The 20,314-nt window shown below is 38.0% G+C and overlaps 1 protein-coding gene, 2 long non-coding RNA genes and 1 pseudogene across 3 annotated transcripts; 3 read left to right on the plus strand and 1 right to left on the minus strand.

Annotated features, from left to right (window-relative positions):
• Positions 1-1,059: 1,059 nt before the first annotated feature.
• On the plus strand, positions 1,060-2,436 carry LOC145964874 (uncharacterized; annotated as a pseudogene).
• A 12,085-nt stretch (positions 2,437-14,521) lies between these two features.
• Positions 14,522-15,577, plus strand: LOC145964875 (uncharacterized). The gene has a single exon (XM_083088035.1). It carries the CDS (start codon positions 14,522-14,524, stop codon positions 15,575-15,577), a length of 1,056 nt encoding a protein of 351 aa, XP_082944161.1.
• Positions 15,578-16,523: 946 nt separating this feature from the next.
• LOC145965186 (uncharacterized) lies at positions 16,524-18,202 on the minus strand. Its single transcript, XR_014436642.1, has 2 exons — positions 17,099-18,202; positions 16,524-16,988 (listed from the first exon to the last, which is right to left on the minus strand). It is a non-coding gene; the product is annotated as an uncharacterized LOC145965186 (long non-coding RNA).
• LOC145965184 (uncharacterized) lies at positions 17,056-17,984 on the plus strand. The gene is made up of 2 exons (XR_014436640.1): positions 17,056-17,595; positions 17,687-17,984. It is a non-coding gene; the product is annotated as an uncharacterized LOC145965184 (long non-coding RNA).
• Positions 18,203-20,314: the final 2,112 nt, after the last annotated feature.

The following is a 20,314-nucleotide window of genomic DNA, read 5'->3' on the forward strand; positions in this document are numbered from 1 at the left end:
TTTGATCAAATTAAGCGCATACATATCGAAATGTAGTACCAGGAGTTCGCTCATGTTATGAGTTCTGCTCAATATGTTGTACACACTTATGTACATTGGAAAACATTCATCGCAATCATCGATGGGTTGCACCGTTGTTATCACCTTCTTACATCTTCGGCAGTGCTCCATAGTGAAGGGTCCGTCGCAAAACTCATGTTGCCAAAAAGGTTTTACTTGATGCCGGTGAAAAATTCCCGGAAAGCAAGTTATGCAAAATTTCATTTCCGGAAACAGTGGTGGAGCCTTTAAAACACGACCATAGACCTTCACACACATTGCATTACGCAATCCGCGGAGTAGCGGGTTGAACCGGGGGGGTCTACATGTTACTGGGGGGCACATACTAATGTGAAAAATATAAATAATCTCATTATCCGTTGTATTATTTCTTGTTCCTTATTTTCTTTTTCTTTATTTCTTACCTTCCTTCTTTTCTTTTTTATAATCTATTTAATCCGATATATAAGACTTCCTTCTGTTCGCTCGACACTCTTTTCAACCGTTCGCTCGACACTCTTTTCGACGCTATCTAATTCGATACTGACAGTTGCTCTGTTTCTTAAACGCTCACCACCTTCATCTCTACCATAGATCCTTTCCACTGTTTTCATTCCAATGTGATACTTGAAACGCGCGATCGTTTGCGGCCCCTCGAATTGTGGTAAAACCAACGTTCTGATAAGTCTACTGGAAAGTCCGCACGGTGTACGTTTCGAGAACGTGTACGTATGCTCGAAGTCGCTGCAACAGCCAAAATATCGATATCTGGAGAATTTGTTGACGCCGATCGACGAAATCGGCTACTTTACGTTCTCGGATAACAGTGACGTCATTCCATCGAGCGAGGCACGTCCAAACTCGATTTTCGTCTTCGATGATGTGGCGTGCGACAAGCAAGATACGATAAGAGAGTACTTTGCAATGGGTCGTCACTCGAACGTCGACTGTTTCTATCTCTGTCAGACGTACGCGAGAATACCAAAACATCTTATACGCGACAACGCGAACTTGCTGATCATGTTTAAACAGGATGGTACCAATTTGAAACACGTGTACAACGATCACGTGAATACCGACATGTCGTACGAGGATTTCAGTGAATTATGTCGTACTTGTTGGCAGCAAAAGTATGGATTCCTAGTGATAGATAAGGACAGCTCGCTTACGAACGGGCGATACAGAAAAGGATTTAACGTGTTCGCGATACCGCGAAACGATTAGTCGCTGCCGACATTCCGTCGAGAGGGGTGAAACGCTCGACACTCCGTCGACATGGCTGGAAGCGATAATATTCGCGAGCGTGAAAAGCTTGCGAAGCAGATTGAGAAAACGAGCGAATCGATCCGCAAGAAACATCGCGCTTTGAAGACCGGTAAGATCGACGACGATATCGCGGTCAAGACCCATTTTGGGCTTATTATCGAGCCACTGCAAAAGATTGCCGACAACTCTAGCTCAATCGCGGTGAAAAACGAGCCGGAGAGTAACGCTGACGCGAAGATTAAAACGTTACCCATCAAGCGGTACAAGGAGGAAGAGCAGGAGGTGGTGGATGCAACACCGAAAAAGAGGAAACGATTGAAGGCGAATCGTTTATCGACACCGCGTACATCCGATCTATCGAATGCTTTACTGGGTGAACCGCCGATAACCTCTACACCGTCAGCGACAACGAGAATCGTACAACCCACGATCAACCCTGAATCACTCGCAATCGAAAATGTTTTCGAAACCACGGGCAACCCGCTCGAAACATCTGTTCGAAACAGGTTACAAACGTCGGAAGGTCAAGAAGTGTTACGAGAGCACTTGGGAGCACTAGGACAAAAGTACATGAGCGCTCTCCTTAGTGGCGACGAAAAAAACAAGATCGATCACGTGTACGGTGTCTATTTCGACGAGAATGAAATGCGTCTCGGTAACAAACGATTCGACATTGATAGAGATGACTCTATAATCATTGACAAAGTGAGGTATATCGGTACACCTGGATTATACGAGTTGATCTTCAAGAGAATTCCCGATGACGTCATATACACTGAGGACGATATGCAAAAATATAAGAGCATATTAATGGCGACGAGTGCGCATAAACGCAAATATGATGCGCAAGGTCGATTAAATAGCAACAAGGGATACAAGTATAAACAAATTATTGCACCGTTGATGTCGATCTAATCGAAAAAGAATAAATCCGGAACGGGAGTATTCATGCCTCGCGCGATGACGGTAACCGACAATAAGATCGATTACGTGCACTGGGACGACCCCAACGAGCTAGTGGATCGGCTACGATTGCTCGACGCTTCGCACCGAGCTGGCCACAACGCTCACGACAACGAGATCCTGTCGATCCTAGAGGAACTTCGCGAAGCCGGCCTTATTATAAATTAAACGGTGTCTCGACAAAACTTATCAGTCGATCGATGTCACTCGCATCGAAAAAAATGCCTATCAACAAATTTGGATTATTCGAACGGAGAAATGATGCGATCGACACAAGCGATCATTGGGGTAAAGTGGTGACGAGTTACTTGCGTCAAAACGCTCTGTGTCGCGTTGCTACGGACTATGACGCGAGGTCGCGCAAGATTCGCCGTGTAGCGCAACCTGAGGCCGATACCGATGCAGTCAACAAACTGTACGTGGAACAATGCGTTAAAACGTTGAAGAATCAACAGAAAGAATCAGACGAGAAGCTGACTGCGTTCGAGAAGGATGTGCGAGCTTTGCAGACTGCTATAAACGAGCTTCGGCGTGCGATTAACACTAATTCAGAAACGGCTATCAACCTGTAATGAGCGGCTGTAGTGAATGGCTTAGGAGCGGCTATTATACACTTATTGAGCATCTACAAAGGCTTATCGAACATCTACGAAGGGTTATCGAATGACTACAAACGGTTATCAAACTACAATGAGTGGCAGTGATCGAAGAGGAAACGGCTGCGAACGAGGCTACGAACAATTCAAGAACAGCTGCGAACGAGGCTATGAACACCTCAAAGACGGTTGCGAACAAGGCTATGAACACGTCAGGAACGGCTACATACGAGGCGGCATACAACTCCGGAACGGTTACGAACGGGTCAGAAACGATTGCCAACGAGGCTACGAACGGGTCAGAAACGACTGTGAACGAGGCTACGGACTACTTAGAAGCGACTACCAACAGGGTCAAGGACGGCAACAAACGGGTCAAGAACGGCAGTGAACGACTATCAAACGTGTAAGGAACGTCTATCGAACAACAACGAACGGGCCAGGAACGTCTATCGAATGTCTATCGAACGCCAAAGAACGCCAACGAACGGGCCAGGAACGTCTATCGAACGTCTATCGAACGCCAACGAACGGGCTAGGAACGTCTATCGAACGACTATCGAACGTCAACGATGGATCGGCGATCGGGAATAACCGGGGAAGCGAAGAAACAACATAGTTTAGAGAAACGGCAGTTGGTGAACGAACTGCACGCACCGGCGAGAAAAAATTTTCCCCGAAGACACGTCATAGTGCGGGGATACGATGACCTGTGGCAAGCTGACATCGTCGAGATGCGTCCGTACTCTCGTTTCAACAGAGGTTATCACTACATACTCACAGTCATCGATGCGTTGAGCAAGCACGCGTGGACCGTACCATTCAAGAGTAAAGGCGGAAGCGAGACAGCTGACGCTATCGCCGAGATAATTCGAGATAGCAAGAGGTGTCCGAAAAACATACAGACCGATAAGGGGAAGGAATTTTATAACGCCGACGTGCAACGGCTCGTGCGAAAATATAACATCAATCACTATTCTACTTATTCGGTATTGAAGGCATCGTTGAGCGATTCAATCGCACGCTGAAAAACGACATGTGGAAGATGTTTACGCTGAACGGATCTTACAAGTGGATCAACGCGTTGCCGCGACTCGTATCGGATTACAACGCGCGCAAGCATCGAACGATCGGTATGCGACCCGTCGACGTTACCCCCGCGATCGCTGAAAGACTCTTGACTACGGTATACAACCGCGTAAATATCGCAGGTCCGGCGAAATTCAAAGTAGGTGACTCGGTACGCGTTAGCAAGTACAAGACAATTTTCGAGAAGGGTTACACGCCAAATTGGACAACCGAGGTGTTTAAAATTGTAAAAGTGCAGCATACTAATCCCGTAAGTTATTTACTCGAGGACTATCGCAAAACATCTGTCGCCGGAGCGTTCTATGAGCACGAGTGCATCGCGCGAATTATCCGGACGTATATCTCATGGAGAAAGTACTGCGCAGGAGGGGTGACGAGGTTTATGTGAAATGGCTGGGATTTGACAATTCGCACAACTCTTGGATACATAAGGACAATGTGATTTAATTAATCATACAGTGTTTATTTTTCATTTTCAAGAAAAAATATATACAACATAAAAAATATACATGAAATATATAAAATTCAAAAATCTTTATTAATACAACCTTCCCAATAATCGTATATACTACAATATATGAAATATGAAATACATATACATATGAGATACATATACAAAAATCTTTATTAATATTTCTTCTAATAGTATAACACACACACACACACACACAATCGTAAAATATTGTAAGAGAGAAAGAGATGGATAGCGGGAGAGCGACGGATGATAATTAGAATAAACATATGAGAGTAAGCGCGTTTCAAGTATCACATTGGAATGAAAACAGTGGAAAGAGTCTATGGTAGAGATGAAGGTGGTGAGCGTTTAAGAAACAGAGCAACTGTCAGTATCGAATTAGATAGCGTCGAAAAGAGTGTCGAGCGAACGGTTGAAAAGAGTGTCGAGCGAACAGAAGGAAGTCTTATATATCGGATTAAATAGATTATAAAAAAGAAAAGAAGGAAGGTAAGAAATAAAGAAAAAGAAAATAAGGAACAAGAAATAATACAACGGATAATGAGATTATTTATATTTTTCACATTAGTATGTGCCCCACAGTAACATGTAGACCCCCCCGGTTCAACCCGCTACTCCGCGGATTGCGTAATGCAATGTGTGTGAAGGTCTATGGTCGTGTTTTAAAGGCTCCACCACTGTTTCCGGAAATGAAATTTTGCATAACTTGCTTTCCGGGAATTTTTCACCGGCATCAAGTAAAACCTTTTTGGCAACATGAGTTTTGCGACGGACCCTTCACTATGGAGCACTGCCGAAGATGTAAGAAGGTGATAACAACGGTGCAACCCATCGATGATTGCGATGAATGTTTTCCAATGTACATAAGTGTGTACAACATATTGAGCAGAACTCATAACATGAGCGAACTCCTGGTACTACATTTCGATATGTATGCGCTTAATTTGATCAAACTGCATTTTATATCACCTCCTTTTACTGAAAACCCTGATCGAGACCCTGAAGATCGTGATAATATGCTAGAACCGTATATGTAATTGCAGTTATTAGCAGCCTGTACATAGCAGGTATTATAATTATAATTATTATATTATTTTTAAATTTTTATTACTATTTCTTTTATTTGTATAACACACACACACACACACACGCAAATGTATTCATTAACACATTTATAATAAATTTATATTTTTATTGTAGAAAGAAACATTTATTTATACACCTTTCGTTGCGCTCCCATCCTTTGGCATCTCTCTCTCTCTCTCTGTCGCGCGCTAGTTGTATGTCTCGCGATATCTTCGTTGCGCTCTCTCTCTCGCGCGTTAATCATAAGTCTCGCGATATCTTCGGCATGTGTCATTGTTCTTTCACGCTATCTCTTTCTCTCTCGCACTTAGATAGAATAAGTATAGTAATCTCTCTCTCTCGCATGCGCTACATGCTACATCGACGCACTCGACGTGATATATTAGACTTTCCGTGTCGGTGTACATGATCTTACATTTGTCGCGATACAGGGGAGACATGTACTCGTGGTGAAAATCGTACAGACACTCTTTCGATATGTCGAGTATGCACATGCCGACATAGATTGGTTTCTAAAATTTTACTTCCAATTTGCGCAATTCTACGGCGATTAAATTTTCCGAAAAAACGCTTCGACTATGGAAATTTGGTTTGGCGATCATCGCTTCTGCGCCGTATCGTCCGTCCCACTTTGTTAATAATTTTACATCGACGCGATTACGCACATTTTCCATCGTTTTGCCAAATACTGCGTTATTCATCAGTTTATATAAATTTTTTTCAAAATCATTTTTCGCGAGTGTTCTAAAGTATTTAATTCGATATAATTGCGAAGCCACGGAGATTGTGTAAATTGTAATACGCGATGAATTTTTGTAACGCGAAGGCCGTGTCGCGTACATTGCTGTAGATTACGATAGTGTATCACATAACGCTTCTTATCGTATAGCGTTGCGAGGAGTTTGTCTTGCCGCTTGACGGGCGGCTTGTCGCGTGTCGGACAAAACGGTAGGTCAGTGTGCGTATCGTGAAGATGCTGCGGGTACTCGAGATCGACTTCGAGGATATAACCCGTAGGCGAATCTAACGCGATCGATGCTACGTTAAAATTCGACACGTCGTCGACCCATCGAAAATCGGCATAGGGCAACGGTTGACACATTGCCCATCCGTATAAATCATTTACATCGAAATAGATGAAGTACGACGATGACTTCGATGGATCGTACGATTGTCGTACTTGTTATTAGCGCGAGCGTATCTGTTGGAACATTGGCTCAGACCACCGCGTATACCGCGTTCGATAAACATGACCATGTCGATGTCGGTAAGCAATTCGAACGTAATCTTTGTATGCTTCAACATGGCATCCCACGTGTATCCGGGGAGAGTATAGTAATACGCGGGGTCGAGTCCGTAACTTTTAATGCAACTATCGCGAAAGTTTTCAAAAATATCGGCTAATAATAAGACGTCGATTTTCAGGTACAAATCGCTATATTCGCCTAGCATTCGAATGGAGAATCGCATCCAGATATTCTCGGCGTGCGCGTAATCGCTCTCGGATATAGTTTCACCGGTCAAGGAACTGTAAAATGATTCGCGCGGTGGTAAATATGTATCTTGCAACCTATCTACAGAGTCGACGTATTCGTACGGAAAGACGCCTTTCCGTGTTAATAAACTGAAATTTTCTGCAGATAAATTTTGAAATTTCGATTTTAAAATTTTGAGTTTGTCTTTGTCTAGATAAGATGCCAATTTGTCGAGACTTGCTGTAAGAAATTTGTACGAATCGATGAAGCGTAATTTTATATGATTTTTCCATGATTTTTTTTTGTCTTCCTTAAGGTCAACATTTTTCGTAAACGAAATATATTTTTCCTTGGTTATCGGAAGTAATTCGATTTCCCCTTCGAACGCCGTGGCTATATCCTTGATAATGAAATGCGCGTCGTAATCGGATAAATTGTGAAAGACTATGGGAATGCAAAAAGATTCTTTGTAATTTAGATTGCAATTTGAGTGCGCGGGACCCCTATATCGCCCGGTCAAATGACAATGATCGCGTACACGCGTATCGTCTTCTTGCGTAAACAATTTTTCACATATATGACAATGCGTTGCACTATGAAATTTTTCCCACTCGTCCGATGTTAAATCTACCATGGGGACATTTGTTGTTAAAATAGTCTTAAGGCGAATTGCTAAATTTTTAAGTTCTTCGGTGAACCACGAAACGCAATCGGCGCTACGGTGAGAATTATAAACGGATAACGAGTCGTCGTACGAACAGTGCATATAATACGCTATGCTAAATACTTGGTGATGTTGGTACAAATTTTGTTGTTCGTCCTCCTTCATCTTGGTCAAAACGCATTCCAAATCGGCACAGATCACAAATGGAAGCCGCTCTTTCCTCGTGTAGTTGTTGAACTCGAGCCACTTGTCATTGTCGCTCGGCAATCGGATAGCGCATTCGTTCATCTCCCCGCAGTCGACCATGTGTGACTGCAGCTTGTCGTTCGAACTAAAGTAATGTAAACATCTGTAAAAAATATTTAAATTAAAGATTTATGCAATGCATTATATATTTTATAATTACATAAACTATTTAAATTATACGTACCGATTACAGATATATCTTTGACCGTTGTGTTTGCTCAACTGTGAACTGACAAGTCGCGATAGATTTTTGATCCCCATTCCATGCGAAATGTCCGACGCTGTTGCCGTCTTCCACGTACAACAAGTTGACGTGCTTATCTCGTTTCTGCTCCGAAAGACGTATTGGAACAATGCTGTTCTCTTTCTCGATGCTGTACACGTTGATCGAGATATTGTTTGCAAGTTCAAATTTTTTTAGTTGGTTCACAGTCACTGGAAACTCAATATTTTGTACATTTAACATCGTCGTATAGTGGGGATATGAAGATTCCCGTTCCGTATGATTTTCGGCGGGATATAGAGCGGCCACCACTGCCCACGCGAAACACGCATTGTCTCTGGATTGCACGTTAACCACCGCTTTCTTCGCCGTAATTTCTCGCGGCAATTTAATATAACATCCCGCGCGCATAGAATTATATTTATTTACATTAACAGTCAAATTCTGTATTCGCGACAATGCCCAACCACTATCGCGTTCCTGAAATCCTTCCAACGATGCTAGGGTGGGCTCGATAACGCGACGCTCGTACCACTCGTATAAATCGGACGTGCGAAAGAGTTCATAGTTTCTCGTATTGATACTTTTATTCGCACGCTTATCACCCGACACAAATTCACGTTGAATATAGTGTTCACTTTTACACTGTTGTGTGTTTTTATAACGTCTTGCACTTGCTCGAGCACGATGTCTTTGACATCCTCGAGAAATTAACGAGACTCGATATAGTTTGCGTTAATCACAGCACCGGTCAGAATACGACTATCGAACGCGGTATCGATCTCTCGCCAAACGAGTCTCTCCGCGTTATTGTCGCCGCTGTAATCACCACCGCTGGGTATAAACCGCCTCTGCAATCGAGTCTTTGCACCTTCGAGTCGCGCGATTTTAGCCACCAGAGACTGTCTACTTCCGATCGAGAGTCGCGGACGCTTGACACGGCTGCGTTCTTCGAGCTGTTTGATCAATTCCTCGGAACGCTGCAGCCATGCAAAATACTCGCCCAAGGTGGCAATTTGGCGGGACTGCTCCACCAGGTCGCGTTCAGTCTGCTCGATGTTTTCCATTTTCTTCCTGTTTTTTTCACACTTTTAAAACACTACGTCATAGTTTTCTATGGAGCACTTGCAACAAGTAACTGTTCTTTTCGACCGATCTATGCGCTCTCAATTCGTACTATGGTTTAACACGGTAGCAGTCCTCAATATATATTTCGTCCAATCCTTTGTTCCTATTCAACGTATGATAAAATTTTCTCCGAAACGTTGATAAGCGCAACTTCCCCATCCCTCAGATAATTCTTCGAAATATCTATCGTAGTATTAGATATCTGTTTATAAATTCCAGTGGCCGAGTATCGGCGCTCGTAATTCCGCGTATCGGGGTGGTACCACCAAAGAAAAGGTAATCTTAGCAGCCCTAAGATAAAAGATATCGTAGTATTAGATATCTGTTTATAAATTCCAGCGGCCGAGTATCGGCGCTCGTAATTCCGCGTATGGGGGTGGTACGGCCAAAGAAAAGATAATCTTAGCAACCCTAAGATAAAAGATATCGTAGTATTAGTTATCTGTTTATAAATTCCAGCAGCCGGACATCGGCGCTCACCGTAATGCAATATCCACGAAGAAACATGTCCCGACGCGTTAGTCAACCTCAAAATCTAATCCTCTTCAAAGGAACGCCATTTGTTTATATTGTTTATAAATTCGCGCGACGAGTAATTCAATGCGAGAGAGAGAGAGAGAGAGAGAGATAAGGATACGTCCAACGGAAAAAAATCTAGAATTACTTATATTGGGGGCGAGGATAGGGGGGGATACCGCGAAAGCTGTTACTTATATTGGGGTGAGGGGATGAGGGGTGTACCGGGGAGGTCCCCCCCGCGTGACGTAATTACTCCTCCCCCGCGCGACGTCATTAACCCCCCCGCGTGACGTCATCAACCCCCACCCGCCGCGTGACGTCACCTCCGCGTGACGTCATTACCTCTCCCTCACGCGACGTCACCCCCCGCATGACGTCATCACCCCCCCCCCCCCGCGTGACGTCATCCCCCCGCGGTTCCCCCCCTGAGATCCCTGAGTTAGAACTCCCCTTGTATACCTACTTACATTGTATATTACAATTATCGCTGCAAATGCCATTCTCACATATTTCTATTGCTTCATTAATAAAATCTTGTAAAAAATCATTTGCGTTGGCTGGTTTTTCATTTCCATAATAAATTCCGATGATAAACACATTGTTATAGGGAAGAACTGAGCCTAATATAGGCCAAAATTGTTGCTGTGACGATTTCGATAACGGTAATCCATCAAAGTTTATAGTTATTTTGATACAATCAAAATTATCTTTTTGTAATGTTAATCTTTTTGTAATGATATCTGATATAACAAATAATCCAAAATGATAATATATTCCTGGTACTACTACACGTATCGTTTGTGTTCTTGGTGTTTTTAAAAATGATCGTGGATCTGTTAACAATGTTGAAAAACAAGAATGTTTTTTAATTTCAAAAGTAGTGCTTTTAGAGCATTATGTTTAATTTGGTATTTCATAGCCCAGACAACAAGATCTTTTTTAAAATTGCTGTTTGCCAAATGTGCATTTTCAGATGTCACATGAACTATTGATTCTTCACAAGGAATTCTTGTAATGCATTGTGAGGAATGTAAATTGTATTCATTTATATATGCATCTGTATTGAAATGTTCATAATTTATTAACATATCGTTATTCTTGTTCTTTGTAGAAACATTATCTTTTTCGATTACTTGTGCATCGTTTTCAATATCTGTTATATCAGAATTAATTTTTAAAATGTTTTCCACATTGTTTGTGCGCTTATCATTAATATTCGTATGTGATAGAGCAGTATTTAACACAGATTTAGAGATAAATTCTGATTCTTGTTTAATCAATCTATTTAATTGTCGTTTTGACATATGTAAGATGTCTTTCCTTGAACGCTTTCGATTCATTTTAACTCTGTTTAAGTATATTATTATAATCGTTATTATCTTACGATTATCATAGACATTATATGTATATTACGTAAAATGCAGTATTTAAAATGTTATGGCAATGATGAAATGATTATGAATAAAATGAAATTTAAAATATATATAACATATATATTTATAATATTATCAAAATTCATATTAATAAAATTAGAAACGGAAATATTAAACAAATGCAAATATATTTTATGTAAGTATTGAACGTGAGAAATTAAAAATCAGAGTATTCCTTCTGGAATTATATTCTTATAATGAAAATATTTTTATCGATTACAAAATGTTAAAACTTTAATAAATTTTAATTAATATTATTATTGTCAAATTTTTCAATACTATCACTAGAATTCTTTTATGTGAGAAATTCATGTACATTTTTAAAAATGTATGACATTACAACAAAATTCTCTGGTTTACTCTGATTTTTCGTTCTTTAAAAAATATTTAAATAAATAGAATAAAAAAATGCAGAATAAAATAAATAGAATAAATAGAATAATTAAAAATAAAATGAATACGTTGCAATTACGTACAAGGTGTTTCAAGTTTTTCTTTATAAATTTTAGTAGCAAGTTCTATGAACAGAAATTTAAAAAAAAGTTACATAAACATAGGTCTCCAGAATAATTTATTAAAAAGTTATTAAAGAAATACGAAATGTGTAAGAAACAATTTTATTTAAATTTGCATTTCAAAGTATTACCCGCTCATGTCAATATAAGTTATACATCAATATTGAATTTATCACTCTAGAACTTTCGTGAATTTATTTACTCTACAAATTTTGCTTTATCTTTATCTTTACAGCTGCGTACAAACTTTTAACTTTTTGGGACAATGTTCTACATGATACACTCGTTGCTAGTATAGTTGCTCATATTCATCATTATCATGATCACCTATCATTTTAAATAATAAACACGAAAAGAAAGATAAGATAATCTTATTTATAGTAAAATTATTATTTTTTCAATACAAAATTTCAACTTTTGCAATAACTTCCTAATAAAGTATTTTAAGACCTATGATTGTATAACATTCTTTTTATTTCTGCTTATAGAATATGCTACTAAAGTTTGTACAGACAAACTTGGGATACCTTGTATATATGTATACAACGTGTCCGGTAATTCTCGTATCACCTATCGTATGCAGATAGAGGGAATTAACTTCTGAATGGGAAGAAATGCATTTAAACGCGCATAGTCTGGCGCTAGCTTAACAATCGTTTAAACATAACTGCACAGGATAAATGATACGGAAATTACTAACACTATTTAAAAGATGTTAAATATTATAATATAAAATAATAAATTTTGTAGAATACTATTACATATTAAAATGTTAACTTTGAAAAATTAATATTAAAGTTAGAAGACAACTTAATCTTTTATAACTGAAATTCTTTTCTGTGTCTAAGAAATAATTATATAATAACAAACAAATATTAATCTTTGGATATAAGACTAATAATTAGTTTACGATTTTTAAATTACTCATAAAAGAACAATTTGTAACTTGGAATAAGATTTTATGTTTCAAGAAAATAATGTTTCCCATATATTTATCATTTTATATCATAAATCGTTCAACATAATGCAATAATGTATATTGACTTACGTGTTCACAATGCACCTTTAGTAGAATTGTTGATATAGTTTCTGCTCAAATATTTGTGGTAGTAACGTCTACACATATAAGTATCAAAATATGTTTGAATAATAAAATATTTGAATATTTGAGTATCAAAATGCAGGAACTCCGCAAAAAGTAGTCTGAGAACTTTGAAGAATGCTGCAACATAAAACATTTAAATTACATTATCGATACTTGCAAACAATTGTGGTTCATGATTTTAAATGTTATTACATAAATAAATACTATATAATATCTCTTGATCCAAACTATTATATACATATATAACTTATACGTGTCCACAATGCACCTTTAGTAGAATTGTCGATATAATTTCTGCTCAAATATTTGTGGTAGTAACGTCTACATATCCAAGTATCTAAATATGTTTGAATAAACTATTTGAGTATCAAAATGCAAAAACTTCGCAAAAAGTAGTCTGAAAACTTTGAAGAACGCTGCAACATAAAATATTTAAATTATATTATCCATACTTGCAAACAATTGTGGTTTATGATTTTAAATGATATTATATAAACAAACACTATCACTGTATTTCCTAACTATTTTTATCAATTATTAAAGAGTGCTTGATTATTAATCAAATAATAAGTAAATCTTTCTACCGCATATTTTTAAATGTTAGAGCTTGAAACTTAGGATTGTTTAAAGCAAAGATTAAATCTTAAATCAGCTATTATAGATCGGGATTTATACGTAAATCAATTACACAAATATTATACTGCACATCATACTGCAGTAACTGATATTCACGTATGAAGTAAAATTGTATACTTTTCTTAATACATTTTAGAGGTTCGATTTATAAAAATTAGTAAAAAATATACAAAAACTAAGCCATTTGTTTCAAAATGTAATGGAATATAGAATTAGGCATAAAGAATTTATGATGCAACGTGATCGTTCTTAGAACACATAACCTAATTATTTTTAACAATGATTTGACAAGATATTAAATGAATATTGGTAAAAAAATATAAGTACAAATCTTAATTTGATTAACATTTGTATATATGTTGTACATATGAGCTGATTATTTAAAGAAGATAAGAAGATTACCTTTGATATAAATATTAACCGTCGTTCCTACTGTGCATGTCCCCATGAATCAAACCGGAAAAGAACTATCTCCGCATTCTTCGTAATACCATTGTCTATTTTCGTAAGGGTTCCTGCACACAGGACGCGGCAACACTTGCCGCGCGGCAGAAGCCGACGCGATAGCCAATCAGCAGATACGTAACATCTACCGCGCGTCAAAGTTGAACTCAATCCAACTTTTGTATTGGCTTATCGCGTCGGCTTCCGCCGCGCGGCAAGTGTTGCCGCGTCCTGTGTGCAGGAGCCCTAAGAAGTTTGCTAATTGATATCAAACAAATTGATATATATTTGTATTCTGTGTTTGCTGGGAATGCTTCATACATTCCAAAAATATCCGATAAAAAATGTAATATTGCTGATAATTTTAGTATATCCTGAGAATATTCGATAAATATACCAAATATTACTGATGAGTTTCGTATATTCTAAGAATATCAGAAAAGTAATATACTACAAAATACGTTATAGAGATATTATCTGTATATCTTATATATCTGTAATATATTCAGTAGTAATTCAGTATATACGAATAATATCATGTGCTGTGTGGGATACGAACTTCTCCCGTACTGCACACCGGGACGTGCTGCGAGGACATGACTACCTGAAAAAGGATTTTATGGCTGTAATAGAGGAAGCTTATTTGAATCAGAAAAGTACTCTCCTGGACATAGCCGCGCAGTTCTCCCAGATGACCCAGACAAGTGCTTCAGCAGTTCCGAGACCTGATCAGTCGGTTCCGAGAACGACCCTACCCAGGATCCAGCTGCCGCAATTCTCGGGAAAATTCGAAGATTGGCCGGCTTTTCGAGACTTGTTCCAGTCCATCATTGGCTCGGACAATAACCTCAGCTCAGTGGAAAAATTACATTACCTCAAGGTAAGCCTGAAAGCAGAAGCAGAAGCGTTAGTTAAGAATCTTCCGACAACCGCGGAGAATTACCAACGCGCATGGAACACGTTGACCGAACATTTCGAGAATAAAAGACTGTTGGTGAGATCGTGTTTATCAAAATTTACCTTATTGTCAAAAATGAAGGCCGAATCCGCGTCCGAATTGCGTAAGATCGTTCACGGTGTGTCCTCCACAATCGGTACGCTGGAAAGCATTGGACGCCCTATCACGGGCAGTGAGGATCTCTTCGTGTTCTCCGTGATAGAGTTGCTCGATGTCCGTACGCGTCGCGAGTGGGAAAACTCGATTAATGATTCACCGAACCCGTCGATGTATCCTGCTTTCAAACGGTTCCTGGAACGCCGTTTACAGACGCTGGAAGCGATACAACCAGTTAAGAGTGATCCTGCTGTGAGCAAATCGAATGAAGTCGCGAATCGAGCCGCGCGTACTCACCTCACGCAGAAGCGTGAATCCGGAACAAATCGATGCCAGCTCTGCCGAAGGGACCATGCTCTCATGGTGTGTGAGGAGTTCAAGAGAAAGGCGGCTCATGATAGACGACACTTTGTGGAAGGCAATCAACTCTGTGCTAATTGCCTGGGACGACACAAAATAGCAGACTGCCCGTCCAAAAGATTGTGCTCAGTGTGCTCCGAAAAGCACCATACTTCGCTACACGACGCCTTTCGAAAGGTACCGCTGGAGCAAGGCTACCAGATTGCATACGCTGCGTCCAGCGGCGGCACGATTTGTATCCCCACCACTTTCGCGCACTAAGGCATAAGCTCTCATCCGTGTACGCTCGACGTTCGGTCATCTTCGGTTTACAGAGGAAGACGGATAGATTAGCTTCTGTCCCCTTCTCTCCTGAGAAGTCTATTGTATCTTACCTATCTCTCTGAATACAATAGCTATGTGATCCTCGAAATTTCGAGCTGGCGAGTTGGCGATGCAAGTTGCATCGTTGCAAGTATCGCAGCGATACTTATTATCACACATATTTTCCTATTGACTTTTTTTTTTATAAAAGTTTATATGTTGTTTAAAAAAGAGAATATAACATATACAAAAACAAATTTTACATATTTTTATCTAAATTTTTATCTAACATATTTTTATCTCAATTTTTATCTAAATTTTTCCACTCTTGGCCAATATGTACGCTTTTTTATCAAAAAAAAATTTCTTTAAAAAAATAATTGTAATAAAATAATATTTAAATTTATTTTAATAGAATTGTATTTTGTTATTATTATTTTGTATTAATGTATGACGTACATCTTGTTGCTCAACGGAAACTGCGAGAAGGTGGTGGTCTCTTCCGTTAAAAAGGAAATGTAAAAAATTTAATAAATGAATAATAATCAAAATAAAATAAAAATAAAATAATAAAATAATGATAAATAATAAATAAAAATAAGAAATAAAATTATAATAAAATAATAGAATATAATCAATTTTTTAATTGATAAAAAGTCAAAATATTATTTCACATTTCCTTACATACATATATATATATATATATATATATATATTTTGGGATCAGAATGTGAGGAATATCTGAACGAATTAACGTTGAAAGATCACATAAACATAGTTAAAATTATTATAATGAAATAAAGGTCCGTTAGATAAAATCAATAAAAAATTAGTTAAAAGGCTACAAGGACCAACGCAATGGTGGAAATATGCAAAAAATAATAAAACGGTTATTACAATAAAATAACCATATGAAAATGTTTATTTAATTTGAACATGACAAACGCCGCGTTTCAATCCAATTCGGATCCTTTTCAATGTCGACTAACAAAGAGAATAATAAACATTAAGATAAAATTAAAATTAACGGTCATAGGAGAAATGTAAATAAGTTTCGGAACAACGCAAAGTCAAAAAATCGGAAGCAAATATATGTACAATAACGGAAAATTTAAACCGTCAATCACAAAAAAGGAAAGAACGCATCGCATTAACGTATCGCCACAGAAAACCCGAAAGCTCGTACCGCATACCACCAGTATACCGTTAAAAACGAGATGATCCTCTCCAAAAAAACCGGAAGGAAAACCCACATACAGGTCCATGACCATTTCCAAAAGAAAAAACAGTCAAAGATGCATAAATCGATGACCAGTTGGAAACTTGATGGTCCAAATATGTGCGAGTAAAAGCTTAAAAATCTGACACTCTAAAAAAGAAAAACAAGACAGAGCAATAATTTAACAAACAATCCGGAAACTACTTAAGAGAAACATTCATATAAAGCAAGAGTAAAGTTAATATAATAAAATCACATACCGGTCTCTAAATTTGAAAGTGATCTCAAATCAAAAAATCGAACACAAAGGGAGAGCAAGTTAAGCACAACTTAACGTTCCAATCAACAGAGCCGAACTGAGGCACATGGGGATCACATATAGCACAGAACGCGAAACATCAAAAAGAGGGGGGGGAAGGGGGAGAGAGAGAGAAGGGAAAGGAAGGAGAGGAACAAAACGTCACAGAAGGAAAGAAGACAGAACGAAGGAAAAATTTCAAATAATTACTGCGAACATTTTTTTATAATGGGCAAATACATCTTATCCAAGAATTCGGTATCGCTCTGAATGTTAAGGCCATGGTTCTGACCAGAGATATGTAACATCTCAGCAATTAGCCTCTTTTTATATCTAGGTTCCTCCTCCAAAATGGAAACATTCTCCCAATCAAACTCATGTCCGTTCAATCTATGAAGAGACACAACTGAGAGAGAACCAGAAGATTTATTGATATCAGAACGATGTTCTTTAATTCTGGTCAGTAACTTCCTTTTAGTTTGCCCCACATATGAAGCATCACAGTCTAAACAACTAATTTTATAAATGACATTCGCGTGGTGGAATTTAGATACCGGATCCTTGTACAGTCTAATAAGGGATTTTAATTTGTTATTGACTGTATATGCCAATCTTCTGTTCGCATAACTCTTGATGTTGGAAACAAAACCTCTTGGAAAACTTGAGGAAAAAGGAATGGTGAAGAAAGGAATAAGAGAGGAGGAGGATTGAGTGAGAGCAGTTTCGTTATTGTTCACGTCAGAGATTAAAAACTTTAATCTTTGAGAAATAGTGTGAAAAATAAATTTAATAGGATAACCATTGCCTAATAAAGTCGAAATAATAAAAGAAAAATTCTCATTATGAAACCGTGGATGTGACAGTTTAAAAATTCTATCAGTCAATCCAATGATAACTCCTTTTTTATGTGACAGAGGATGGTGTGAGAAAAATGATAGAAATCTTCCTGAAAAAGTCGGTTTCCTATACCAATTAAATTCAATATAGTTATTGTTGATTATGATAGTTGTGTCCAGGAAATTTATACTGTTGTTGTTTGAATATTCAATGGTAAACCGTAGTCTATTGTGAAACGAATTAAAAACCTGGAAAATATGTTGGATGTATTGTTTAGGAGCAGCAAGAACAATATCATCAACGTAGCGAACATAAAAGGGAAGGGAAACAGGAAGAGACGAAATTGCTCTGTCTTCCAAATCAGACATAATAATATTCGCTAAGATCGGGGAGAGAGGAGATCCCATGGGAGTGCCAAAAATCTGTTTATATATGACATTGTCAAATTGGAAGTAGGTGGAGTCCATAATAAGATTTAAAGCAATCAAAAATTCTTTATAAGGAATGTTGATGTTGTTTTTAATTAAATGCCATCTTTTAGCAATTCCTCCAATAACCAAATCTAATGGAACATTAGTGAAAAGACTCTCCACATCCAATGAGACCAAATCGTACCAATCATCTAAGAACACATTGTTAAGTCTTTTAATCAATTCAAAGCTATTCGCAATATGGCTATTCGGATTAGGTAAATTTTTGTCTAACATGTTGTGAAGGAAAGACGCTAGCGAATAAAGAGGGCTATTAATACAAGAGATGATGATACGTAACGGGCAATCTTTCTTATGGATCTTTGGCAGTCCGTAGGCACGCGGTAAGATCCCATCTGTACTCAATAGCGCTCTATAAGTACCGTTAGAGATGTAATCATTTTTACGCCAACGCTGTAACAACTCCCTCAACTGGGAGATGACTCTATTCGTCGGGTCGCGGTTCACTACCATGTACGTGTTCCGGTCTGATAGGAGGTCATGCATCTTGTCAAAATATTCGGTCTTATCAAGAGAAACAGTTACATTCCCCTTATCGGCTTTTGTGACAATGATGTCAGGATGGTCAGAAAGGAATTTTTTTGCAATTTTAGTTAAGGATAGCAAACGAGAGTCCAGATCTGAAAAATGAGGAGGGGATAATAGACATTTATTAAGAGTCTGGACTGACAAACATCTAATATTGTTAGCCGTTTCCCGATCCAAACTGGAGATATTATGTTCAATATTTTTAATGAAATCGAATACAAAATGTTGCGAATTAGGAAGGGAACGCAAACAAAATTTCTCTCCCAATTGTAAGAGGGATTGAACTTCCTGAGGAATATCGGTCTTGGACAAATTTACAAACCAATTGTTATTAACCGAATTAACAAGGGATAAATTATCTTTCATGTGAAAATTCTTGGGATTAATATGTACATTAAAAGGAGTATGAGAGGGAGGTTGAGGAGTGGGTGAGAAGGAAAATGTGGGAAGGGGGTGCTGTTCATGAGGGCAAGAACCTGTAAAAGATCTTAACTTTCGCTTGTAAGGATTCATGGGAGGATGGGGGGGGACGGAACAAAAATATTTGATAAGAGGTACGTTAGGACGAAGGAAATCCGGCTGTTTTTTAGCGATCCATTTTAGTTTGTTATTGATTCTCTTATTTTCCACAATATTAAAATGATTAAGAGAGGAACGCTGTCTCCTGATAAATTCATTAAGAATACGAACCGGGACCCGTCTAAACAGAATCTTAGAGCATCGCAGTACATTATGTTGTAGAAATCGTAACAATCTGAACGCGTCATAAATTTCAATCTGTAACAACCGCCTAATAGAACCACGCACAAAGTTTTTGTATAAAGAAGTTGAATTGTCATCAAAAAATGAAATCACGTTATCGGTAAATTTAAATAAATGTTGCGGAATCAAGTTGGCTCTTTTGCATTCCCTCAAGAAAAAAATTTTACATTTAGTAGCTATAATTCTTTTGTTGAAACCAATCCAATTCTTAAAACATTGCTTCACATCGCCTCCGAAACATCGATCGATAAAATTAAAAAAATTAAAAAAATTAAGTTGTGGAGCACTCATAATTCGCCTGAGTAATATCAAAATTATTATAATGAAATAAAGGTCCGTTAGATAAAATCAATAAAAAATTAGTTAAAAGGCTACAAGGACCAACGCAATGGTGGAAATATGCAAAAAATAATAAAACGGTTATTACAATAAAATAACCATATGAAAATGTTTATTTAATTTGAACATGACAAACGCCGCGTTTCAATCCAATTCGGATCCTTTTCAATGTCGACTAACAAAGAGAATAATAAACATTAAGATAAAATTAAAATTAACGG

The sequence above is a fragment of the Camponotus vicinus genome, unplaced genomic scaffold (assembly GCF_025532165.1).
Source record: "Camponotus vicinus isolate PSW18456_S1 unplaced genomic scaffold, iyCamVici1.0 SCAF_14, whole genome shotgun sequence".
NCBI lineage: Eukaryota > Metazoa > Arthropoda > Insecta > Hymenoptera > Formicidae > Camponotus > Camponotus vicinus.

Excerpts from the sequence above, each read along its gene's own strand:
- LOC145964875 (XM_083088035.1), top strand. The coding sequence starts at position 14,522 with ATGGCTGTAATAGAGGAAGCTTATTTGAATCAGAAAAGTACTCTCCTG.